The sequence below is a fragment of the Geotrypetes seraphini genome, chromosome 11 (genome assembly GCF_902459505.1).
Source record: "Geotrypetes seraphini chromosome 11, aGeoSer1.1, whole genome shotgun sequence".
Classification (NCBI taxonomy): domain Eukaryota; kingdom Metazoa; phylum Chordata; class Amphibia; order Gymnophiona; family Dermophiidae; genus Geotrypetes; species Geotrypetes seraphini.
The window spans coordinates 74,441,556-74,468,050 of record NC_047094.1 but is presented as its reverse complement, the minus strand read 5'-3'; the positions used below and the strand labels follow the sequence as shown (position 1 = coordinate 74,468,050).

At 42.3% G+C, this 26,495-nt stretch overlaps 1 protein-coding gene and 1 long non-coding RNA gene across 3 annotated transcripts in view; one reads left to right on the top strand and one right to left on the bottom strand.

Annotated features, from left to right (window-relative positions):
• LOC117345475 (autotransporter adhesin BpaC-like) lies at window positions 1-25,624 on the top strand. Its single transcript, XM_033914173.1, has 7 exons — window positions 1-158; window positions 9,782-9,889; window positions 11,405-11,551; window positions 15,118-15,258; window positions 18,513-18,644; window positions 20,545-20,694; window positions 23,599-25,624. Exons 1-7 carry the CDS (start codon window positions 110-112, stop codon window positions 24,660-24,662), a joined length of 1,791 nt encoding a protein of 596 aa, XP_033770064.1. The 5' UTR covers window positions 1-109; the 3' UTR covers window positions 24,663-25,624.
• The window catches only part of LOC117345477, a 38,242-nt gene continuing 25,899 nt past the window's right edge, over window positions 14,153-26,495 (bottom strand). For both annotated transcript variants that reach the window (XR_004536443.1, XR_004536444.1), the window contains one exon: window positions 14,153-18,627. This is a non-coding gene — a long non-coding RNA (uncharacterized LOC117345477). The remainder of the gene's footprint in view (window positions 18,628-26,495) is intronic.

Sequence of the window (26,495 nt, the reverse complement as noted above, 5' to 3'; positions counted from 1 at the left end):
GTATATTAAGGTGTATTCAGCCCTGGCACTGACAGTGCATGAAAGAACAAGAAAAAAGCTACATCTCAGGAAGGAAAGATAAATATTTAGAAATAATTTTATTAGAAAGATGGAACATCTCTTCTTCATCCTTCTGCTATCAACCTTGCTGACTCCAGGTAAACCAGTGCAAATTTTTGACATTTTTTCCATGCATGTAAAATGCTTGAAAAGGAGACCTGTCTTCTGCCCAGGTTCAGTGCGTGTGGTATTAAAGGAGACCTGCCTTTTCTTCAGTTTCCACAATGTACTGAGACCTGCCTTTTCCTCAGGTTCTACGGTGTATATGGTACCAAAGAAAATCTGTTATTTCCTCAGCTTTTACAGTGTATGTGGTACTAAAGGAGACTAGCCTTTTTCTCAGGTTAAAGACTAGCCTTTTTCTCAGGTTAAAGATGACCTGCCTTTTCCTTGGTTCAATTTATGTGTGCATTTGTGCGATTGCCTTAATCTATGAATATAATTTTAGTATGGGGGAAGAGAAGGTATCTTTTGATGCAATGTACACACAAAGAAGAGCGACCAAGATGATAAAGGGGATGGAATTCCTCTCATATGAGGAAAGTTTAAAAAGGTTAGGGCTCTTCAGCTTGGAAAAGACTCAGCTGAGGGGAGATATGATTGAAGTCTATAAAATCCTAAGTGGAGTCGAACTGGTACAAGTGGATCGATTTTTCACTCCGTCAAAAATTACAAAGACTAGGGGACACTCGATCAAATTACAGGGAAAAAAATTTTAAAACCAATAGGAGGAAATTTTTTTTCCACTTAGAAAATAGTTAAGCTCTGGAACGCATAGCCAGAGGTTGTGGTAAGAGTGGATAGCGTAGCTGGTTTTAAGAAAGGTTTGGACAATTTCCTGGAGGAAAAGTCCATTGTATGTTATTGAGAAAGACATGGAATATTGCTTCTCCTTGGATTTTGGCCAGGTACTAGTGACCTGGATTGGCTACTGGGCTTGATGAACCATTGGTAAGGCTATTCTTATGTTCTTACAAGTCCTGTCTGGGAGGAAAATCCGGTGTGTAGGACAATTAGACAAGACAAGTCAAGAAAAGGAGGTGAAAAACCTTTTAGAATATATAAGAGAGAGGAAAAAAACCCAAAGTGAGTGAGAGACTGAGGTTACTATGGAGGGGAACTGTTGAAGGCAGAAAATCGGTTCTTTTGCTCAGTATTTAGAGAAGTGGAAGGCTCAGTATTTAGAGAAGTGGAAGAAGATTGAAAGTTAGATAAATGAAAAGAATATACTGTAATAGTAAAACCCATTTCAAGAGGAGGGGGAACTTGTTCCTAAATATGAGAGATTAACAATTGCAGCACAGAACATTGAATATGGACAAGAAAGATTATAGCAACTAGATTTGGTAAACAGAACTGGAAATACTTTTCTACAATGTGGCTGGATGAAATCAGTGCAGTATTGTGAGTAGTGATACCACACTGGGCACAGATTCGTAGCGTGTCCAAAACATTTCCCAGTCTACCATCTCCTTTCATTGGTGATAGCGAAGCAGCTGGGTGGAATGCAGATGATGGAAATACAGCTCAGTATAACCCTGAAGGTCTTGCCAGAAGGTCTTGGGCAAAGAAAGGCACTCACCCACTGGAAACTGTTCTTATCTTATTGGATGCCATTTTTTGGTCCTGAAAATTGATTTATAAATACTTAAACACCCAACGGGTCAATTGGGTCTATGTGATGAATGCAGAACTGCTTTTTTCAAAATAAATAAATAAAAATTTGGGACCATTCCATCCTATATAATAAAACCCTAGAGCGCACATGCGCTCTTGAAACTTCGTGATCCCTGCCGCTGTGATTTCTGATCTGTGGCCGCATTCCATTTTAGAACGCAGAGGCAGGGATCACTCTAGCCACTCCCCTCCTCCCGCCCTCACTCACCGCTGCTGCCGCTGCCACTGATCCTCCTCTTCGGGGCAGCCTGAGATCGTGGCCGGCTTTGGCGGGCCTCATGGGCAGCTTTCCGGTCTCGGTGGCACGTTCCCTCTGACGCACGGGATTGCGTCGGGAGGGAGCGTGCTTCCGGGTTGGGGAGCAGCCTGCGAAGTTCGCTGGGGCCGGCCACCGCGATCGCGGCCTGCTTTGAAGAGAAGCAGGCCAGAAAATGCCGGGATGGAGGAAGGGTAAGCAGAGGGATCAATACAGGGGGCCAGAGGAGAGGTAAAGGGGGCTGCTTTGGAGGGAGGGGTGTGCTGAGGGGAGACAGAAGGGGCCATGGAGAGATAGGGAGAGGGAAAGGGGGCTGCTTTGGGGGAGGGGAGTGCTGGGGGGAGACAGAAGGGGCCATGGAGAGATAGGGAGAGGGAAAGGGGGCTGCTTTGGGGGGAGGTGTGCTGGGGACAGACAGTTTTGCTTTGGGGGAAGACAGAAGGGGCCATGGAGAGATAGGGAGAGGGAAAGGGGGCTGCTTTGGGGGAGGAGTGTGCTGTGGGGAGAAGGAAAGGGGCCATGGAGAGATAGGGAGAGGGAAAGGGGGCTGCTTGGGGGGGAGGTGTGCTGGGGAGAGACAATTTTGCTCTGGGGGAAGACAGAAGGGGCCATGGAGAGACATGGAGAGGGAAAGAGGACTTCTTTGGGGAAGGGGTGTGCTGGGGGGAGACAGAAGGGGCCATGGAGAGACAGGGAGAGGGAAAGGGGGCTGCTTTGGGGGGAAGGGTGTGCTTAGGGCAAACAGTTTTGCTCTGGGGGGAAAGACAGAAGAGGGCCATGGAGAGACAGTTAGGGAGAGGGAAAGGGGGCTGCTTTGGGGGGGAGGGGTGTGCTTGGGGCAGACAGCTTTGCTTGGGGGGGGGTGGAGACAGAAGGACACAGATAGCGGCCAAGGAGAGAGAGATAAAGAGACACAGACAGACAGACACATCTATTCTAGCACCTGTTAATGTAACGGGCTTAAAGACTAGTCTAATATAATAAAATCCTAAGCCGCGCATGCGCAGTCCCACCTGCGTGCGCCCGTTTTCTGTGAGCTGTAGGGCACCGCAGGTAGAAGTGCGCATGCGCGCAAAGCTCTCTCTCTCCCTCCCCCCTGAGGCAGATGTCAGCCGCGGCAGCTGTCGGCTGCCCGAGGCGGATGTCGGCCATGGCAGCTGTCGCAAGCTGCAGGCCATGGTGGCCGAGCCCGGACGGCATTTAAAAATAAAACAGGCAAGTTTTTAAAGGATGGCTTTTCAAACCCCCCACCACCACCACCGCCGCCGCTGTACCTTTTAAAACCCTCCCCCCCAGCTTTGTGGTTAAGGCCTGGCTTCTTCGGGCAGCAGCAGCATTTAAAATTTGCCTATTAAAATGGTGCCTATTTTAAGCCTAGTCTATAAAGAAAAGTAGATGCCTACTTTTCTTTACAGAATATTGGCACAATTGGCAGAGAGAGTGCACACCTCTAACTATATCTACGTTTTCTAGCTGTATAGCTGTGTTACTTCCACACTTATATATATATATATATATATATATAAAGTTGTATACATTATAGTATTCTATAATGTTGTACATGTAAACTCTATCCATGATCTACCTAAACTCTGCCCATGTGCACTCTCACCAGCAAAGTACAGAAGAAATGGTGCATATTTGTCCACTAGTCAGTACTCTATAAGATGTAATTTATGAATATACAAGCCCGCGTACACACCTAAATCACTAGAAAAATACCATTTACCTACCTTCTGTGCAATTAAGTGACTCATAGAATTACCCCTATAACATGATATATAGGCCAGGGAGGGAGGGATAAGGATATTCCAGGGTGGGGCTGCAAATCCATAATAATTATCCCTTCCCCTGTTAATAAGCCATGATAGAGGTTCCTCCTGTGACCCGGAGTACTAAATGCTTTGACACTGTTCCGACTCTCATAGAATTCCTATGAGCGTTGGAGGATTTAGCATTCCGGGCTGTGGTAGAAACCTCTACCGCAGCTCAGTGGCATAGTGAGGATGCGTGGCGCCCCCCCTCTTCTCTGCCCCCCTGCTCCTTCCCTCTCTGTTGTGCACCCGCCTGCCCCTTCCCTTCCCCTATATGTCTTTAACTTCCCTGGCGCAACCATCTCCAACTTGCTGCCCACGCCAGCCTCGGCTCTCCCCTCTGACATCACTTCCTAGTTCTGTGACCAGGAAGTGATGTCAGAGGAAGAGCCAAAGCTGGCATGAGCAGCAGGTTGAAGCTGCAGCTCATGCTGGCGAAGAGCTAGAGGTACAGGGCAGGGAAACAAGGAAGGGGTGGGAAGGTGCTGGGGGATGGAGGGAGGGGCAAGGGAAGGGTGGGAAGGAGCTGAGGGACGGAGGTGTGGGAAGGAGCTGGGGGATGAAGAGGAGGAGAGGGATGGAGAGGAGTGCCCCCACCAAGACGGCACCCGGGGCTGTCCTCCCTCCCGCACCCCTTTTCTACATCACTGCCATGGCTTAGTAAAAGGGGGAGAGGTATATGTGTGGCGTGGCATTTTAGAAAGGACATTCAAATCATGTCAAGGCATCTAAAGTAGAAAATGACACGGGGACAAATTTTCCTCATTCCCACGGGATCTCTAGCCCCGTCTTGTCCCCATGAGATCTGTTCCTGTCCTTGCCCCATTTCTGAAAGCTCTGTTCTCATCTATACAAGCCTCAAATACTTTAAAACCATAAGTGATCGAGGCTTGTGAAGATGAGGACAGAGCTTGTAGGGATAGGTTAGGGACAGAGACAGAACTTATGGGGACGGGACGGGGATGGAAACTCTGCAATGAGAGGGCATAGGTTGAAGTTAAGAGGTGATTGGCTCCGGAGTAATCTGAGGAAATACTTTTTTACGGAAAGGGTGGTAGATGTGTGGAACAGTCTCCCGGAAAAGGTGGTGGAAACAGAGACTGTGTCTGAATTCAAGAGGGCCTGGGATAGGCATGTGGGATCTCTCGGAGAGAGAGAAAGAGATAATGGTTACTGTGGATGGGCAGACTAGATAGGCCATTTGGCCTTTATCTGCCGTCATGTTTCTATGAGATAGATCCCGTGTCATTCTCTAAGTTCTGCTAGAACTTTAGAACAGGATCTCCTGCAGTAGAATGTGTTCTAAAATACACAAAAACTGGTCAATTAGATACTGGTTACACGTGGCATGAACATCTGTTGTAGAAAAATGAATGTCTAAATTACAATGTTTATGTTGTGGAATATTCAAATTAACATTTATGTGCCTAAACATAAAGGTTTATCTAAGTTATTTTAGATGCATAAACATTAATTTTTCCTGAAGCTGTTAGAGTCCAATATCCCTTACCACTTTGGCTTGGGGGGATTTAGACGGGCTGACTCCTGTGGTTGGCGCTGAGCCCATTTCCAGTGATTGGCATTGAATATCTGGTTTATTTTTGGCTACTACAAACTTAGCCAGCTAAGTTAATATTCAGTGCTGGCCGGCTAAGCTTATAGTAACCCTAGATAGACCAGCTATTTACATTGCCTGCTTTGGCCGCTACACATAACCAGCTAGCTCTTTAAATTTTGTGGATGGCTGGCTAAGTTGCTTGTCAGCTGGCTACCTACTAAGCTCTAATATTCAGTGGCCATCTCAATGAATATTAGTGTTCTTGGCTGGTTAAATAGCACTGAATATTGGACTACATATGTTTGGCATTGACATGGGAAAGCCAGATATAGCTTGGATTGTGCAAGTCAAATGTGTGAATTTATACCTATAACATAGGCTTTCCATTCCAAACTATGAAAAGATTTGATGCTATAAAAGCCAGAAACAGGGGCCTATATACTAAAGATTTTCTCCCATTTTGTATCTACTTTATGGGAAAAATAATACCTAGGACCTGTGGAGGACCGTTTTTGATAAGACATCTAAATCTGACTTTGAATGTTTCCCACAAAACGTCCAAAGTCAGAAGCGGAGGAGTCATTTTCAAATGGGGGGTCTAAATAATTTTTTTTTAAAAAATCCCCTACTTGGACATCTTATTTGTCAAAATATCTACAGTAAGTCGCTAGGACATCTAACTTTATTTTTAATTTTCAACCCCAAAAAGTCCAAGTTAGAAAAGTCTAAATAGACTTGGAAGGGGCCAGCATTGTAATGGACTGGCCACATAGACATCCCCAATAGAGCAATACCATATATACATATCACCATAACCCCTCTAATATATGGTGATCCCTCCAAAACCCCCCAAAGCTACTTTTCTGTGAAATCACATGTTGCATTTCTCTTACTTTCTGTTTCTGCTGTTCAAAGTTACACACGTGCTGTCTAAAAAGTTAACAGTACATTATATTCCTCAAGGCTTTCATCTTGTCTTTGTCCTCCATTTTGTGAACATTCTTTCTCACTATTATAAGTACTATGTTTATTTTAGTTTTTACTTATCTATTCTTTGTTTTAATTGAATGGATTTTATGACTGTTATATCTTTCCTATTATTATTGGCGTTCCTTATAGATTATGTAAAGCCGCTTTGACCTTTTGCATTAAGCATGATATCAAATGCACAATAAACATAAACATTTTAGATATTTTTACAAATTTCATAGACACTTATTTTGTGCATTGAGTCATGCTAGTATTCACTTGTGTGAAGAGATCGGGGAGGGCCAACAAAAAAAACTAATGATTGTGTGTGTTCAGTGTACAAACACAACATTTTCATTTACTTAGGAATCTTTTAACTAAGGTGTGTGTTAAGTGCCATGCACCACATAGGTATACAATGGGTGCACAGCATTTAGTATGCCTTGGTAAAAAGACCTCTTAATATGTGAAACTTTGATGGCTTCACTTGGTTCTGATACTGAGGGTCTCCCTCATATCATTCTATATTACTATTACAAATGTTATGACAAGTAATATACAATATGTTGGATATAGCATTACAATTTTTCACTCATTCATGTTTTAAAGGAGTTTTGGTTTATTTTTTGGAGCAAAAGAAGAGCATGAAATGCCTCAAAATGAATTCGGAAACCAGAAAACATTGCAAAAAATTACAGCAATAATCTCAATTGTCTTGGGAGCATTAGCAGTAGATCTGAGAGACTGAGATTGTAACCAGCATACTCTGGCATCCAAGAGAGGTTCATTCCAGTCGTGGCATGTCCGGAACAAACCCATTTGGTGGCATTGACCTAAGGGTGTACCTGAAGTAATTACAATTTGAGAGCAGATAAAGCAGTAGAACAAGAAGTACACCCCAGAATACTGAAAGAGCTTAAGGATGTGCTGCCTGCACTCCTCATTGTTCTGTTCACCTTGTCTTCGGAGATAGGAAAGGCTTCCAGAGACTGCAGGAGAGCAGATTTATTTATTCATTTTCAAATCTGAGACACCAGCTTACAGTAATATCCAGAGGCAGGTACAAGAGAGAAACCAGGAGCGAGAAACTACAGAATCATCTATCTGACTTTAGGCGTGGAAAATATATGAAAATTCATAGGGATAAATATTTATCTGGTGGTGGTCAGCATTGTTTTTACATTATGCTCAGTTACTATGGGCTCCTTTTACTAAGCTATGCTAGCAGTTTTAGCGTGCGCTACAATGCCGCGTGCGCTAGATGCTAACACCTCCATTGAGCTGGCGTTAGTTTTTCCATGTAGCGCGGAGGGTATCGCGCGCTAAAAATGCTACCGCAGCTTAGTAAAAGGAGCCCTATGTCTACTTACCCTGTATGCAATCTGCTTTGAATCCACAAGGAATAAAGCAGAATATAAATCACTTTTAGCATTTAGCACTTATTTAGTGCCAGACCGTATTTGGCTATCCCTTATCCAATTAAGTGCAATATTCAACACTTAACCACCTAAGTAAAACTGGACATAGATTGGACTTAGTTTTATGTGGTCCAATTTGTCTGGTTAATTTATTCAGGTAAGTGCAGAATATTGGTTCTTAATTACATTATTTATTTATTGGGATTTATTAACCACCTTTATGAAGCGATTCACACAAGGCGTACAGTAGGTGTAATTCAACATAAAACTTACAATTGTGTAAACAGCATAACAGTAGTAAAAAAAAAGACCAAATATAAAGTGCTAACTCTATCCCCAATCCACCCTAAGGGCTCCTTTTACTAAGTGCGCTAGGGCTTTAACACACGGAATAATGCACGCTACATTGCCGCGCGCACTAGACCTTAACGGTAGCATTGAGCTGGCATTAGTTCTAGAAGCGTAGCGCACTGTGTAGCGCACAGTAACTTCCTGCGGGCGCTAAAAACACTAGCGCACCTTAGTAAAAGGAGCCCTACAATTCACCGGCTATGGCTTTAGCATGATGATATTCAGTGGCACCATCGGTTAAAATCTGGATGCCTATCAGTAGATAGTGTTGCACAAATGATTTAACCAGGTAGGAGCCTGACTCATCACACAACTGCTCACAGCCAATGAGGAGCCCCAAAGTGTTAGCAGTAGGCAACAGGAGCAATTTTCAAATGTCATCATTATAAGATAATTATATATTTCTGCTCAGATGTTCTTGGCATGGCTTCCAAATAGCAACAGCTTGTAAACTGGATGAGGGAAGTGCAGCGTTGAATGAATCAGGCCCCACCTGGGTTGTGCTGGGTCCCAAAGGGAGTTCCCAAAACAACTTCTCCGGACTGCCTGAATTCAATGTTGTAGAGATATAGGTGGGCCGAAAGCAAACCTGATGCAACCTGTTTGCAGCACTAACAGTTCATTTTGTCCTTGGGGAAAGTGTCATATTTATGCTAAGAATAATTATTATTATATTGTAAATGATGTTTGTGTCCTATACAAAGATTGCAAAGAACACATGAAGAAAGTGGGAGAAGAATAACCTTGGTCAGCAGCTAAGGGGCACAGTTATCAACGTAGGCTACCATTAAGGCAGGAAATTTTATCACTCACTTGTATTATTTTAGCATAGGTCTGATTTTATGCAATGAAACCTAGTTACTAATTACTTAGGTTAACAGTAAAATAACCCTTCTTAATGGTAGCCCACATTGATAATTTCCCCCCTTAATTAAAGAAAAGAGAAATGTCTCTAGAAATTGAAATTGCTGCTATATGTAATAAAAGTGAGCCACGTATAACCAAACCATTGCAACATCACTGATGAGTTGGTTTTAGGCATTGGTGGGATAAGACATTATGACATCACAATATCAGCTGTGGTTACCAAATACTGAAACTTCACAATAAGGCAGAACATTATTAACGTGGACTACCATTAAAATAGGTGATTTTATCACTAATGCACGCTATTAAGGATAGCCATACTGGGCCAGACCAAAGGTCCATCTAACCCAGTATCTTGCTTCCACAGTGGCCAATTCAGTACCTGGCAGAAACCCATATGGTAGCAACATTTCATGCTACCGATACCAGGGCAAGCAGTGGCTTCCCCCATGCCTGCCTCAATTTCAGTCTAATTAGATCCTGCTGTATTCTTCACAACGCAATATGTACTTTTAACATAACCTTTTGTTAACCGCATTGAACTTATGGCTATGCGGTCTAGAAATTTGTTGTTATGTTATGATATCTTCCTCCTTAAATCTTCATGCTCTACCAAAGTTCCATAGATGAGGAATGATTGACCAATGACCTCAGCTTCAGAAAGTTGCAGACACTGACTATAGTTGAGACTGGTTGATCACTGAGGTGATATCACCGCCACACCATCCTAACAATATCCAATACTCAATACAATTGTGCTCTGACCACCCTTACAACCAAGTTGCTGACCATTGATATCTACTCTTTATAGCCTGTTGCCTGAAGTGCTATGAGAACGAAAACCAGAACGTTGAGTTCCAAGTCACCTGTGCAGAAACAGAAAAACTATGTAAAACAACCATCTTCCAAGGCACCTTGTGTAAGTAATGTCATGCTTTGTGTCCTTTGAAGTCTGAAACACATCTTTGCTCCTTGCCAGCTGATCTACTAATTTAATGAAATTGGCCTTAGAGAGCACCTTAGATTCACCCAGGAAATGAAGGCACTGTACTAGAACCGCCAAGATTTCCAGTTCCAGGAAGGAGATGATGGACCAGATCTGGTTCTGAGCGTACATCTCAAAGCAGTGTATAGTATTTGTAATTGCTGTTCTAACTAATAAAATCAGTACTGCATGTCCCATAATGTTTCAAAATGGAGCTGTCAGAAGTCTATAATCTCTCTTCTGGAAATTAGGTGACTGAGCAGCTATGCCATAGGAAAAACAAATGATTAGCCAGTTTCATTTACATAAACTCAGGTACAGGGAGATAAAGTGACTTGTCCCAAAGTCATATGCAACTAGTCAGTAGGATAATTGGGGATTAGAACCCAGAGGTTTTCAAGTTCTGCCTTTCCAGATACCCCTTCTTGTCAGGCCCTGATTTAGATATACAGTAATTTACTTTAATTCCACAGGAAAGCAGCTTTGTCAGCTTTTCATTTACAAAGTAGGCAAACATAGATCACTGCTAAGGGTGCTAGAAGGGCTGGTACAAGGATATTAGGCACCCTAAACAAACCTACAGCTTTTTATCTCCCACTCTGTTATCTTTTAGGCCTCTAGATCCCTCCCTAGGATTTAGATAATTACGAGGGGTTACAAGTTATTCTGCTCTTTTCTTGACACTTTTCATTTCATTTCATATCACTGAAAAGAAAAGTGTCATGGACTAACTTGTAAGTTTCATGGCTCCACATCATTCTCTTCTTGGTTGGTCTGAGAGCTTTTCAGCGGCACTTTTCTTGACACTTTTCATTTCAGTGCTATGAAATGAAATGAAAAGTGACGAGAAAAATGTGGAATAACTTGCAAGTTTCATTGCTCCACCTTATTCTTTTCTTGGTTGGGCTGAGAACTTTTAGCGGCCTCTGGCAGCCCCAGCATTCCTGATTGTCTAACACTACCCCTCTTAGAATGACCCTGCAAAAAAATCAATAATTGGACTAAAATATTAAATTTGTTTTATGTAAAACAAACATACATATGAGGGACATTTTCAAAAACTCTTTACCCAGTGAATTGGCAGTTCAACAAATACCCACCTCTGCTTAATTCTTTGAGTTTTGTGGTTGTCAGGACTTATTGTGTTGCTTTGACTATAGCTGCATTTTGATGCCCCTAGAAGCTGCCACCCTAGGTGACCATCTAGTCTGCCTAATGGCTGACTTGGGCATCATATTTGAAGGCACCAAATACCCATGTTGAAGATGGGTCTGCTCCTACTTGCTTTAGAACGACACTGATAGATGCCTATATAGCATGCTGCCCCCCCCCCCCACAGCTCCACCCATAATCAGAAATCCAGCCCTACTCCTGATTAATCCTCAGTAAAGGAATAGTCTCTGTATTTTCTTACAGTATTTCTTTTGCTTTGATTTCTTTTCCTTCCAGATTCCTACAGGTCTCAAAAAGTGCACAAATCCTGTGCAAGCACAGAGAAACCTGACCATAAAACCTCACTGAGCTCCAGCAAGTTGAAACTATTACTGGAGGAACGTTATTGCAACACCGACCTGTGCAATGAGAAAGCCCCACCCAGTGAGTTTTACTCTGCTTTGTAGTTAGCAACTGCACATCAGTCCCCTGTCTCCACCTTTCCTCCCCATCTGACAAACCCAGCATCCGAGGACATAAGATGTCATGTATGTGTGTATGTGTCTAACTTAATTGGAAAAATACCCTTAATGACCTCACTAATTGGCAAAAAAATTTAATTGGACGATAGGCACCTATCCAATTCTATAAAAGATAGGCGCCTATCGCATGGCACTTAGGGCTCCTTTTATCAAGGCGTGCTACGGGGGTTAGCGCGTCGGACATTTCATCACGCGCTAACCCCCGTGGCAAGCCAAAAAACTAACACCTCGTCAATGGAGGCATTAGCGACTAGCGTGGCAGGCAGTTGAACGCGCGGTATTCCGCGTATTAACCACCTACCGCGCCTTGATAAAAGGACCCCTTAGTGGCGCCTAATGGCTAAATGGGCGTTTCTAAGGGTGGATCGTGACTTAGGCATTGCTAAGCACGATTTTCCAAAAATGTAGACACCTGAAATGTAGGCCTTTAAAAGTTTCAAGTTTTTATTAAAATTTGATACTGTCGCTTATCAATTTTCTAAGCGAGTTAACAATTAAAATGGAGAGGTACAAATAACAAACGCCAATGACAATACAAATATCATAAAAGAAGATAAAACAAAATTAATTAAATGGCTTACTTAATTTTATACAGACTAGACTAGATTTACAGAATACGAAAGGTAGATGGGGAGGAAATGCAATTGAAAAAAATGAAAGAAAACATTGAAGGAAAGGACAAAAAGGAGAGTAAAACCCTCACCTACATTTCAGGCACTTAAGTTTTTAGATAGGTGCTGCTAGCTATGATTCTGTCAACAGCGCCTAAGTGCAATTGACACACGACCAGCGCCATTTTTCTAGGCGCTGGCCGATTTAGGCGCTGTTTATAAAATCAGCCCCCAAATCTGCAAAGCTCTCTGATAATGGCAACCCCAGGCCACAAGTACCCTGCAGGACCTAAAAAAGGAGATCTACGGTGTTTCCCCGAAAATAAGGCAGTGTCATATTAATTTGGGGTCGAAAAAATGCATTAGGGCTTATTTTCGGGGAATGTCTTATTTTTTTCTTGTACAACAATCATCTCTCCTTTCTTCTCCTCCACCCCAATTCTTCCTCTTTCCTTCCCCCCCCATCCCATGTGCAGCATCTTTCCTCCCCTCTCACCCATCCCCTTTTTTCAGCTAATCGGGCAACACTAATGTCAGGGATGGAGTCGGGGAGTGTCGGGGACATTTGGGGGAGGGGCTTCAGGGGTCGATCTTATTTTTGGGGTAGGGCTTATATTAGGAGCATCTTTAAAAAATCATGCTAGGGCTTATTTTTGGGATAGGTCTTATTTTCAGGGAAACAGGGTAGTTGTTGTTGTTCACCACCAAATATGGGTGACAGACTTAGGCTAGAATATTTTCCCAGTTCTTGGCGCTCACAGTGGCTGTAAATGTATGCAGTATCTTCCCTCCTACTGTATGAGACAACTTAGAAATTATAATTAAATTTATTAAAGGACACAGCTGTAATTAAAAGGGGGAGGATGGGTGGTGAATGTGAAGCCTGCAATAATGTATAAAAACGCCTTCTCATTAGATCATTTAATGCTCTGCTACATCAGTGCCTGTCAGACTGAAAAAGAGAACTTTTAAAATCTGCAGCTACACCTTATGTGTGACCTACCTTTCCCACAGCTTCCACCATCATTCCCATCTATTATTGCATTCTCCACAGTTCCACTGCTCTGCCCTAAATATTTCCATTCATTTTCAGGTTTTTATGTTTTTTGTTGTTGTTGTTTATTTCAAATATTCATTTATATCTAAATGTTTTAATGCACTTTAGTGTCACACTTAGTCTTAGTTAGCATCTCACCAACACTGGATGCAAATACACTCAATCTTTTGTATTATATTATCCTCTCAATTGTATGGACCTTCTGACTCCAGCCGGGCACCACAACACCGGTTGCTTAACTCTTCATCAGTCCAGCCTTTATTAAAGTGTTTCTTTTAAAAGTGTCTTTTTTTGGCATTTTTAACTTACAAGTGGTGCCTCGCATAACGAACGCCTCACACAACGAACGCTGCACACAACGAACTTCATGTCTTGATTCACACAACGAACTTCGTTTCACACAACGAACTTCACACAACGAACTTCGTTTCACACAACGAACTTCGTTTCACACAACGAACTTCGTTTCACACAACGAAGTCGCCCGAGCTGCCGATGTATTGCATCCTTCCGCGCAGGCACTGCAGGCAGTCGTTAGTCACTGCGCTTAACTGCCCTCTCTCACTGTATACAGTCGTCCTTTTAAGATAAACTCAATATTTTTTATATATCATGGCTTCTAAAAAAAGCAGGAAGGTGATTTCTGTTGAAATGAAACGGGAAATAATTAGAAGGAGTGAATGTGGGGTAAAACAGTGTGACCTCGTCAAAGAGTTTGGCCTCAGCAAGACCACCATTTTCACCATTTTGACAAATTTATCTTTTTTTATGTCATCTTAGCATATTTTATGCTGCAGAACAAATTATTTTTTTTAACATGTATTGTTATGGGAAAACGCGTTTCACATAACGAACTTTTCGCATAACAAACTTGCTCCTGGAACGAATTAAGTTCGTTGTGTGAGGCACCACTGTATTTTATCATTTTATCTTTTTAACTTATTCAGTCTTCTAATACTGAATGGGCTCCCTCAAATGTTTACCTCAACCCTGAAGAAAAGTTTCACTTTGAAACATGCATGTTGGGAGAGGTGAAGAAAGGACAGTTCACTTTTAAGTTAAGTGATGTTCTTCTGGTAGATAAATATAAGTTAAAAAAGATAAGTTAAAAAGATAAAATGACAAAACAAGTTAAAAAATGCCAAAAAAGACACTTTTAAAAGAAACACTTTAATAAAGGCTAGACTGACGAAGAGTTAAGCAACCAGAGTCGTGGTGCCCGGCTGCAGTCAGAAGGTCCATACAATTGAGAGGATAATATAATACAAAAGATTGAGTGTATTTGCATCCGATGTTGGTGAGATACTAACTAAGACTAAGTATGGATAAATTGGATTGAGAAAACAACAGGCACTTACATATATAGGACTTTACATTAATGCACATTAGAACATTTTAACAATGAAGAAATGATTTACTTCATGCGTTAATGTGCATTAAATTGATTTTGTGCACAGTAAAAAATTTTAAGGTGAGCTAATGAACTGATTCAAGACAAAGTTAGACAAGTTCCTGCTGAACAAGGGCGTACGCTGATAGGGCTAGTCTCAGTTAGGGCGCTGGTCTGACCCACAAGCAGCAATTCTTATGTTCTTATGAATGCCCATTAACGAATGCACATATCTACTCTGTCCCTAATAGGCATGCTGCCCTCAGCAGTCTCATCAGGAGCTTCGACTCTAAAGAGGCTCAAGAAACAGTTCTTGTAAAGGGGGGGAGGGGAGGGAGAGGGAGGGGCAGGGACACTGTTCTTCACAGAATAGAATGGCAGGAATAATTCCCTATGCTTTTTCCTTATAGTCACAGTCTCTGCCCCTAATGATATGCAGTGCCATTCCTGTTTGTCCTATGGAGCTCCGTGCTCTACAGCTGACTTAAGCAACTACCAGTGCAGAGAAGAGCAGAAACAATGCGTGGATGTAGCTTTTAATGGCAATTTTGGTAAGTAGACAGACATTTCACTTCTTGATATGGGGCAATTTGATTCAGCACTATGGGCCACATTCTATATACGACGCCCAAAAATATTGGCGCCAGCCAGAATGGCAGCGCAGTTTTATAAAAGGTACATGCGCCTTGTAGAATCGTGCTCAGCACCAGTGTGTGCCATAACTTTTAGGAGCACTCGTTTGTGCCAAGGAAATCCAGGCCTAAATACCTGCGCCTAACTTGTGCGCGGATTGGGTGTATTCTACAACAATGCGCTTACATGTTAGGAATGTCCACGATCTGTCCATGCTCCTCCATGGCCACGCCCCCTTTTCAGATTCACACTAACTGACACACAGCACTGTATAGAAAGCACCTACCAAGTTGTGTACGTAACTTCTAATTGGTGCCAATTAGCATCAATTATGAGGGTTTACCTGCCAATTATCTGCATCAATTAGACTTGTTAAACAATTAAGTTGTGCACACAAATTGGCTGTGCACAGTGGCGTAATAAGAGGGGGAGGGCGGTCCGCCTTGGGCCCCGTCTTGGTGGGGGCACCTGCATTCGTCCTCCTCTCCACCCCCCAATCCTTCAAACTACTCCCCCTGCCGGGCGTGCACCTTTACTTCCCCCCCATCGTACCTCTAGCTCTTCACCAGTGCAAGCAGTGACTCCAACCTGCTGCTCACGCCAATGTCGGCTCTCTTTCTGATATCACTTCCATGTCCCACACCTAGGAATTGATATCAGAGGGAGAACCAACAAGGGCAGCAAGTTGGGGAAGTTAAAGACGTACAAGGGAAGGGGCTTGTGGCTGGGGGGAAGGAGGGGGTGAAGGAAGGGGCGGGTCGCCACTCACCTTCACTATACCACTAGTTGTGCATGCATCTTAAGGTGCCATATATAGAATTTGGAGGTAAGAGGGCAATTCTGTAAAGGAGCACCCATTAGGAGTCTATTCTATAAAGAAAAGTAGACACTTTTCTTTATAGAGAACTAGGTTAACAGGTCAATTTCATGCATATGTTTTAGGCACACACATATATTTAATAGATTATCTTCTCTTTATCTAATATGTTTATACTTATAGGGTTGATATATGATTAAGGCCTCTCTATATAATATGTTTTAGGCACAAGCACTTAAGCCAGCCTCAGAACTGGTGTAACTATTCATGCCTAAATTGCTGAAAGCCGTGTGTAAATTCTAATATTCTATCATTGATGGTGTATTTGTGCTGCACCCACACTTTACCCAGACTCTGCCCATTTATACAGCTAGTGGCGTAGCTAGGGAGGTTACCTGGCATCACCACGCCGTGTGTCCCTTGCTCTTCCCTGCCACGACGTGCACCTCCCCCCTCCCCCCTGTGTACCTCTTGAAATGTTCAGCAGTGCGAGCAACATCTTCCAGGTGCGACTCCCTTCTGACATTACATCCTGGTCCAGCGATCAGGATGTGATGTCAGAAGGGAGCCGAGGCCAGTGCAAGCAGCAGGTAGAAGATGCTGCTTGCATGGGAAAACATTTCAAGGGGGCAAACAGGAGGAGAGGTGCCAAAGCCGGCGCCCCCACGAAGACAGCACCCTGGGCAGTCCACCCCCCTACCCTCCTTAGTACGCCACTGTATACAGACAACTTTAATACATTTCAAATACATTTAGATGCCATGTTTTAGAATAATGCATAGCTGGAATATTGGCATTTACACACGCATGCACATAGGTCTGTCACTGTACTAGTATTTTGAGGGTCCTTTTACTAAGGCGCGCTAGTGCTTCTTAGCACTCGCTAAATGCTTAGCCTTAGCATTTAGCACGTGATAATTTTTAGCGCACGCTATGACGCACTAGCGCGCCTTAGTGAAAGGTCCCCTTGGTCATTTACACACATCCTTGGTGCCAAAATATTGGTGCCTTCTGTATACAATTGTTCCGTAAATGCGCAAGGTCATTGTATGGAGCTGCTTTCATGATTAGCCTCTGTGTTAGCTGCAGCATTGGGGGGGGGGGGGTGTCTGTGTGTGGATCATGTCTGCATTTCAAGTGGGTGATCTTCCTTGGGATATGGTCTGTAGCTCTGGTACGTGCCTGCTAAAGACACCTGGGTATTTCTTTTCCCATTGCATTCTCGGTTCTTCATTCTCTTCCACTTTTCCAAGCTTCTGACTTTCTCATTATCTCTCATAGAATTTTGCCATCCTTCTTACACTAACCACTTGTCCACATACACATAAATACTCCCAATACAGTTCTTAATTTGCACATGCAAGAACATTAGCCCTCTACTAATGAGATGAAGGCTATCCCATGTGTTTCGATATCAGTTCCACATTCTATTTTTATTTTGGCCTGGCACAGTTCTCCTGGTCTTTTGGACATATTGCTCAGAAACTAGGCATGATGTTATAGAATACCTGCATTTGTATGCCTAACTGCCTTCAGTTGGGCACCAGCATTTACACCAATGTTTGGCAGGCATAAATACTTGTGCCCAAAGTTAGGCGCAAAGGCCTTTAAGAGACGCAGTAATTGGTCAAGTCGTTTAAAATCAATTAAAATCACATAAAAAAAAGATATTGGTGCCTACATTGGTGCCTACATTTATGGTGCTGGAATCTCATCTACAGAGGCACCTATTGGCACCTAAGGTTGGCGGAGGTATGGTTAATGCCAGAAATGACCTTAAGCAGTAGTAGGCGCCTCCGTAGGTGCAATTCACATCAAACATAGGCACCAGACATGTAGACATGCAAAACCCTAGCCTACATTTCTGGCACCTATATTTGACCTGGTCATGATTTTGCAACCGGCACCAGTGCTTGACTGACATGCATCTGGTATCGGTTTTGGAGACACTGGCCGATACAGGCGTCGGTTTGAGAATCTGGCCCAAAATGCACAATAAGCTAGTATTCTATAAAGAACACTTCATTCAGAAAGCCATTTACAGAATATTAGCTAAGCATGGATCATCTCAGTGCCTAACTTTGAGCACCATTTACTGGATCTAGCCCTAAGCGACTTGGTCATTCTATTCACACCATTATTTGTAACACAAGAATTGATATGAAGACCTACTAGACTTTTTAGGGTAAGAATCACTGAACAGCACCAATGTATAGTTACGGTACTAATAAAGAGGGATAGAGACAGTCAAAGAGATAATCAGAGGGAGATAGGAAGAGAGAATGAGATGGGAAAGAATGAGAGACAATCACGGAATCTTGTTGACCTGTAATTTCTTCTCATCCTTCCTCACAGGAGAATTTTCAAATGTCAGGATGAAAGGCTGTGGCCATCTGCCGTACTGCAAAGACAACCTACAGTTCTACAACAGTGATGCTTCCTTCCGCGTGAACTGCTGCAACGCTTCTTTCTGTAACATGAAGACAAGTAAGAGCAGAGCGATTGTCATTGAAGGACAAAATCAGAAGGGCTGTACACAAACGGTCAATTTTCTAAAGGGTGTGGAGTCCTCAACCTAGCCAGATATTTTCTGATAACCAACACCAACTAATTTTCAGCTGAATGTAAACATCTATGTTTTTGACTGAAAACAAGTTTAAATCTAAGGGACTAGAATATTATATAACTGCCTAGATTAAAGTCAATCAGATTATGGTACCTACCGGTAATTTTTGCTAGCTAGAGCTTAACATCAGTGCTAAGTGAGTAAGTACTCTTCCTAAAAGAACCTCTTCCAAGCTGCCATTCTGACCAGCAGATCTAGCATCCCTTCTCCATCCCATCCTTGTGGCTCAGCTGTTGAACTCCAGAGGTTAACTAGCTGATTGAGCCAATAAGGTGGGCCAGAAAAGGATGCCTGCACTGGGGCTAAACAAATGATTGGTCTGCTAGAATGGAAGGGAAGGAGATCCTTAGTTAGTGGTAGAGCTGGTTTGGGGGGAGGGAGAGGAAAGGCTTGAAATTCTGATTAGGAATAGGAGTTGGAGAGTGGGATCACTAGCTCAGGTTAGGATACAACAGTTATTCCTCTTCCATGTTTGGCAGGCTAAATTAGTCAGCTAACACTGAACAGATAACATTCCCTCCCTCCTTCCCTTGACCTAACCTATGTTTGGACCACACAGAATTTGAGCAGCTAAAATTAGTCTTTTTTAACCGCTTTCAAGTGCATCTTTTGCCTCCATATACTACACAACACAAGTATTAAAAAGGGCATCAACCATAAATCTTAGAGACTGAGATGAAGCAGCATACCTTGATTTATGAATGAGGTTCATTTTCTATCATGGCATGTATAAAACAAAGGAGTCCATGGTCTGTCATTTGGGTTTTTGGGAGTTCCCACAAGAGCCACTATCAACCTAGATATCTGCTGAAGACTTCAGAGATTTCCTACTAAATCTCTCGGTAAAGGAAATAACTGAGGGTGGGCAGCTGCCAGAAAATTTTCATTTTGTACCATTTCCCGTTTCGTTTACGGGAATGTTTGTTTTGTTCAGGGTTTTGATACGGGGCCTATGTTGCCAAGAGTGCCTTGATATTTTGAAAAGAGCACAGACTCTTTTGAAAGTGTGCACACTTTTACAAAAAGGATGCCCTCTTTAAAAGGTGCACACTACTGATAGCCATTGACAACCCACAAAATTTTGGGGGTGGGGGTTCTGCTCATTTTCATTTGCCAACACCATAATGCAAATTAACAACCCTAGAATTAATTGGTTAATTTCCAAGCTAACTACATAATTTGTTGGTTTACTAAATTCAGGGCTGCTTGCTAAAGTCCTGTATTTAGAAGGAGGAGGTCCAGGAGGTGTTGTGTGTGTTGGGGAGGGGGGAAGGCGAGGGGGAGGTTATCCAGCTAGCACCGAGGAATGTATGGGCTACTATTAAGATGTATTATTTTTACACTAACAAATGCTATTTTAGTACAGGTCACATTTTATTCAATGAGACCTAGTTACTAATAACTGGGGTTAACAGTAAATAAAATAACATGTTTTAACAGTGGCCTATGTTGATAAATTTCCCTCTGAATCTAACTAGCACCAAGCACATAACTTTGTCTAAGTAGGACTGCATGAGAACTGTCTTAAAGATAACTAAACTTATCTATATATTCATTAGTCCAGCTGAAAGTTCACTCACAATTTGCTTAAGTCGAACTGTTGAATATTGATCCCTAAGTACAATAGCTTCATTTTAAAGTAGTGCAGATTTCAAGGAATTCCTAAAGGATCTGCAGCTCCTGGACATTTCTTTCTTTAATGTTTGCAGAACATCTCTTCTGCATTCTAGCCCTAAGCTCATGGCCTGCTTTGCATTTTAGACACCAGCATGGACTCCTCTCCCAATGGTGTTCAGTGCTACAGCTGCACTGAAGAAGGTGATAGTAAATGTTCTTCAGGGAATGTCGGCACTGTCCAATGCTCTGGGACTCTAACCTCATGCCTGGAAGCTTTTGGCACCAAAAGTATAGGTAAGATCGATGTCCCTCCCAGCACAATATTCATCGTTTTAATAGCATCCCTAGATGTACAATGGTGGTATGTAAGTAGATATAAGTCACTCCAGCACAAACCTGGATCAAATCCCAATGCTGCTCCTTTTAATCTTGGGCAAGTCACCTAACTCTCCATTGCCTTGGGTAGAGAATGACATAGTGACAAAATTCATCACCGTTCCCATCGTCCACGCAGATAACCACAGGAAATAATCCCATGTCATTCTTTAGTGTCTATCTCAACCTCAGTCCTTCTACACCAGCATTTTTCAATGCAAGGCTTGAGGGTCAGTGGTTGTGCCCATTCATTCTCTGATTCTTCTCTCACTCCTTAAAGAATAACATGGAGATGGTTTCCCATGGTTATCAGCGGGAACGGGGATGGTGATGAATTTTGTCACCATGTCATTCTCTAGCCTCAGGTACAAATTAGGATTGTAAACCCTTTAGGGAATGGAAATACCTTCTGTACCTAAATGTAACCGGGAAAAGGAAAGAAGAAAAAAAAAAGAAAAAACCAAGCCTCAAACTACAGTAAAGCAATCAACAAAAAAGAGGCAACTGGAGATGTCCAAACCAACTGAATGGTTTACAAGTCCTTTATTAAAAATCAAACAACTGCACTCGGAGCAACGTTTCTTTTATGTTTAATAAAATTCTTAGGTGTAAAATACACTTTTTTCTTTCCAGAACAACTTAGAGCATTCCTGGAGCTGAAAAAAAATGACAACTGGGACAGTTTAATAAGATCTTAATGACAGTCATGATTATGGAAATATAAGGACCGCATACTGTTAAACCAATATCTTATTTTATATATTTTCCAGCTAGAGTTGCTCCTCACTCTTAATAGTCCTCCCTCTCTCTGATATTGTGGTCAAAGAAAGACTTTCGGCTCCTTTTACTAAGGTGTGCTAGCGTTTTTAGCACACGCACAAAATTACCGCATGGTACACTTCTAGAATAACGCCAGCTCAATGATGGCGTTAAGGTCTAGCGTGCGCAGCAATTTAGTAAAATGAGCCCTTTAAATTTTTTCTTTTTAAAGTTGTTAATTTGTACTACATGTTTTTCTTCTGATTTTCTTGTATAAGAGATTTCTAGTGAAGTTATGTTAAGAATTTCAATAAATAAATAAAACAAAGTCCCATTCAGTTGGTTTGGACATCTCCAGTTGCCTCTTTTTTGTTGAGTGCCTAAATGTAACTCACCTTAAACTACTGAGAAAGGCGTTAACTAAATCCACTCAGGCTTAATACTGTTTTTTCTGGCCTTCCAGCATCAGCTGTTGGAGTTTTGTAATTAATCTAAAATGTTGCAGCCTTGCTGTTGGCAGACTGAAGAAGGCACGAGCATAGAACTCCATTTGTTTCACCTACAGTGAATGACAGTTATATTTCATACAGTCAATAGCAATTCAAAATGCTACTGATGGTGTTTAAAATGTTGCAGAGTTTTTCTTAGGGATACCTTTGGTCTCTATTTTAAGGAAGATATTTATTAGGTTTGTCAACTTTTCCCTAGATTTGGGCTTAGAAAAGGGCTGTGATAAAACCAGTCCTGAAGAATGGGGTAAGAGATTGGTCATTATCTGAACACTATAGGCCTGTAGCCAATTAACCATTTTAGCAAAATGAGTGGATATGGTAGTTCATACATAGCTTTCTGAATTCTCAGATCTTTAGAGATTGGATGTTTGGCAAACCAGATTTTGGAGGGCATACAGCATGGAACCTTCCTGATGGGGGTAATGGATTTATTTTTGAGACATTTGTGTAAGGGAGAGGTGTTCTTGATTCTATTAGGTTCCCCTCAGAATTTGTTTTAGTAAATAATCAAATTTTGAAGGATAGATGTAAAGGTTTGGTTTGAAGGGGAAAATATTGAGTTGGGTAGAATCTTATTTGCAAGATGAGAGTTATATGGTAGAAGTACATAGGATGCTTTCTCAATCACCCTTCTATTAAAAAAAACACATAAAACCGAACTAACTCAATCAGAAATGTCCCAAGCATCACCTGCAACTACTCCATATGTACTTCTAATACCATGACAATTCAAATGTAATCCTTAGCAACTCAAAGAAATGTACAAACTACTCCCTACATACTTCTAATGTCCTGACAATCCATTTGTAATCCGCCTTGAACTGCAAGGTAATGGCGGAATAGAAATCCCTAATGTAATGTTATTCCTCAAGGTTTGGCATTGATCCCATTGCTTTAATTTGAATATCTATTTACACCTTTGGGACACTTGATTAGAGTTTTTGGAAGGGCACTGTATCATAGTAGATGGCAACGGAGAAAGGCCACAATGGTCTATCCAGTCTGCCCAACAAAGCTACATCTGCCACATCAGCCCAGTGACACCCTTCAAAGCTTTGATAAACCTTAAAAAGACTTTTACGCTTATAATTTGGTTGTATCCTCTTTTGTCCATCCAGTCAGGTGTCCAAAGTTGTAATCATGAGGAGAATGTGGTGCAGTGGTTAGCGCTACAACTTCAGCACCCTGAGGTTGTGGGTTCAAACCCTGCGCTGCTCCTTGCGACCCTGGGCAAGTCACTTAATCCTCTGCTACCGCAGGTACATTAGATAGACTGTGAGCCCACTGGGACAGATAGGGAAAATGCTTGAAGTACCTGTATGTAAACCACTTTGAGTGTGGTTGCAAAACTACAAGAAGGTGGTATACAAGTCCCAATCCCTATCCCTTAACTTACAGATGAATGGGGGGTTTTGTGAGCATGCTGATAACAGGCCCCAATGAATTGGGACTAGGATGGTATAGATGGGTGGATTTGTTCTCAAGCACTTATCTGCATATTTGAACTGGTGAACCTGTGCACAGTTAATGATATACTCTTGTCTATTTTTAGATGGAGTGAATAAAACAGCGGTCATTAAAGGTTGCGCCACACCAGACACATGCGACAGCTCTGTGATGACACTGCTACAGCAGTATGACAGTGCTGAAATTCACTGCTGTAAAGGCAACCTATGCAACAGTCGAGTCAGTGGCGGTGTCATGACTGCTGATACCATCAAGCCCAGTGCAACTACTATACAGCAGAATGTTTCCACTCAAACCACCCCTAGTGGAGGAATCACCTACACCAATGGCTCCTCTGCAAACAATAGTAGTATGTCCTCCAATTCAAGTGTTCTAGGAAACAACTCTGGATTGTCCACAAATCTGAATGCCAGCAGTACAGCCCGCCCCTTCAACACTTCTAGCAGTAGTGGTGCCTATCTTAGTAACTCCTCTGCTGTCACCCCCCAGGCTGTCAACTCGACAGGAAACTATAGTGGGTATAATTCAGGTGTGTTTTCTTCAGGCAACAACGTTTCTGCTGTCACCAAACAAGCTGTCAGCTACTCTGGTGTCACTTCGACAGGAAACTATAGTGGGTATAATTCAAGTGTGTTTTCTTCAGGCAACAACGTTTCTGCTGTCACCAAACAAGCTGTCAGCTCCTCTGGTATCACCTCGACAGGAAACTACAGTGGATATAATTCTTCTGCCACAGGAAGCCATGGTAGTAGCAATTACTCTGCTGTCTCTGTTGCAAACAATTCTGGTGTTGTCTATAATGCAGGCATGCCCTCATCAGGAAACCAGAGCACTGGATCCAGTTCTAACAACTCTTCTGCAGGTGTCTCCAGTGGTGCCACCACCAATGGTAACAATAGTGCTATTGGGTCAGGCACAAATTCTTCCAGTGGGTACAATAACAGCATGGCTCACGGCTCTCACAATGACAGCAGCATTCCCTCTGCAGTCAGTCCATCCGTGTCCACAAGCTACAGCACAACGGTGACGACAAAAGATACCAACAACGATGACAACAGTGGCAATGCAGCCAACATGAACAGAAATGGACTCAGTGGGACTATCAGCGCATCTCTTATCTTCGCTGTCCTGGTGATCTGGTTACACTGAATTAATAGTGCGCTTCATTTCCAACAGTCACCTGAAGCGTGGGTTCCAGACACAACGCTTGTCCTGGAGTACAAGGCGGCAGATGGGTCCCCATTGCTGGAATACATTATACACAGAACTGTGAGATAACCTTTCTGTATGCACTTTAGTTTGAAAACATAACAGTTTTTCAAATGTTTCTGCAGGTAAAAAGCTGCAGAAAAATGTCCAGCATACTCCCATGTTCCTACTGCACCCCTTTCCTACCTCCAGCCCCAAACATGCACACCTCGACACACCCTTCTACCTCTAAATACACATACCTGACATCCTTAAACCTTCCAATGCGCATAGGAGCCAGCTCTATGAGTGCTTGAGCACCCCCAATATTAAATAAACTCCTTGATTGTATCCAGGAAGAGGTGATTTCGATTAGGTTTAGCACCCCCAATAATTAGGAAAAGTTGGCTCCTATGCCAATGCAAACACCTCAACAGAGACAGTGTAACAATATTTTTGATTAGAAGGACCAAAGATACCAATCTCCAGTCCTATCCCTAAGCTCTCCAGATGCTGATACTGTGTTTGGTAAAATATTGGTGGATTCAGATCCTCGTAGACCACCCTATTCTGCTGTCTATGCACACCATGACAACCCCTCCCATCCTCAAAAACATATATCTCGGTATTCTCAACCCTGCCACCCCTTTCAGTCTTCCAATACGCACAAACCCCAACATCTCTTCTCATTTGCTGAACAGATACCCCTCCGGGACCTTTCAGGAGAATTGCTATCCCATCCCAGCTTCATGTATTTGTGTGTCTAAACGCAGTCCATGTGTATAATTTTCGATGTGCTATATAGCTTATTCTGAGCACTTTTAATGGAGTGTTTAGATGTCAATGAGCCTTGTGCAAACAACCAACTTGTATGTATAAATAAATCAAATGTTAATTAAAAACCACACCCACAATGTTGCTGGTGATTGTAGCTGAAGCAAGAGAAACCAGGGGCAGGGAGGGCAGGGGAGTATAACATTTGGAGTAATGGTAGCAGTGCTGGGGAAAAAGACTGAACCCCCCCGCAAAAAAAAAAAAAAAATGGAAACATGCATTTTCTGTCACAAATGTGAGCATTTCTCCCTGTTCTAATAGATATTAGGATGTTTTATTAAAAAGTAGCAAGAGGAAATTGTGAGCTTTACTGCATCAAGGGCTGTGTGAGCCCTGCAATCACACAGATCTCAAATAAGGAGGGGCATAAAATAGCTCCCGGTCCATGTCTCCTCTCATTGGCAGCAACGAGTGGGTGGGGTGCCAGTGGGAGAGTCACAAGGGGCGCAATTATAGCTTGCTATGGTCCCGACTGCAAGAAACCAGCAAATATTCAAACCAAGGAGATGAAAGAACCTTGCAGAGAGTCTATGAAAATAAAAATAAAAAAAACAAGAGAAGATTGTACTCAGAGGAGAATTACATCAGCACTGGCCAGAACACGAGTGAAGACATTTCTAACTTAGGCAAGAGCCAATTTTGCTGTGCTCTGAGACCAGATGTTCCATCACACGAGAGGGAGGGAGGAAGAAAGGAACTTTTCTTTCACTGATATAAAGTTATAATTTTGATTATCTTCTTGTTACACATTCCACCAGTGTAGGAATGATTAAAAGTGGACACCAAAGTGTTTATAGAGAACAAGATAATGAAAGTAACGCATAACATGTCACAGTTAGTAACTAAACAATAAATAAAGCTGAATTATAATAAAATTGAAATATGGATATAACCTTATTGTAGGAAATCTGGTCAGACAAAGACTCAACAACATGCCATCAAGTAGCAGTGGTGTAGCCA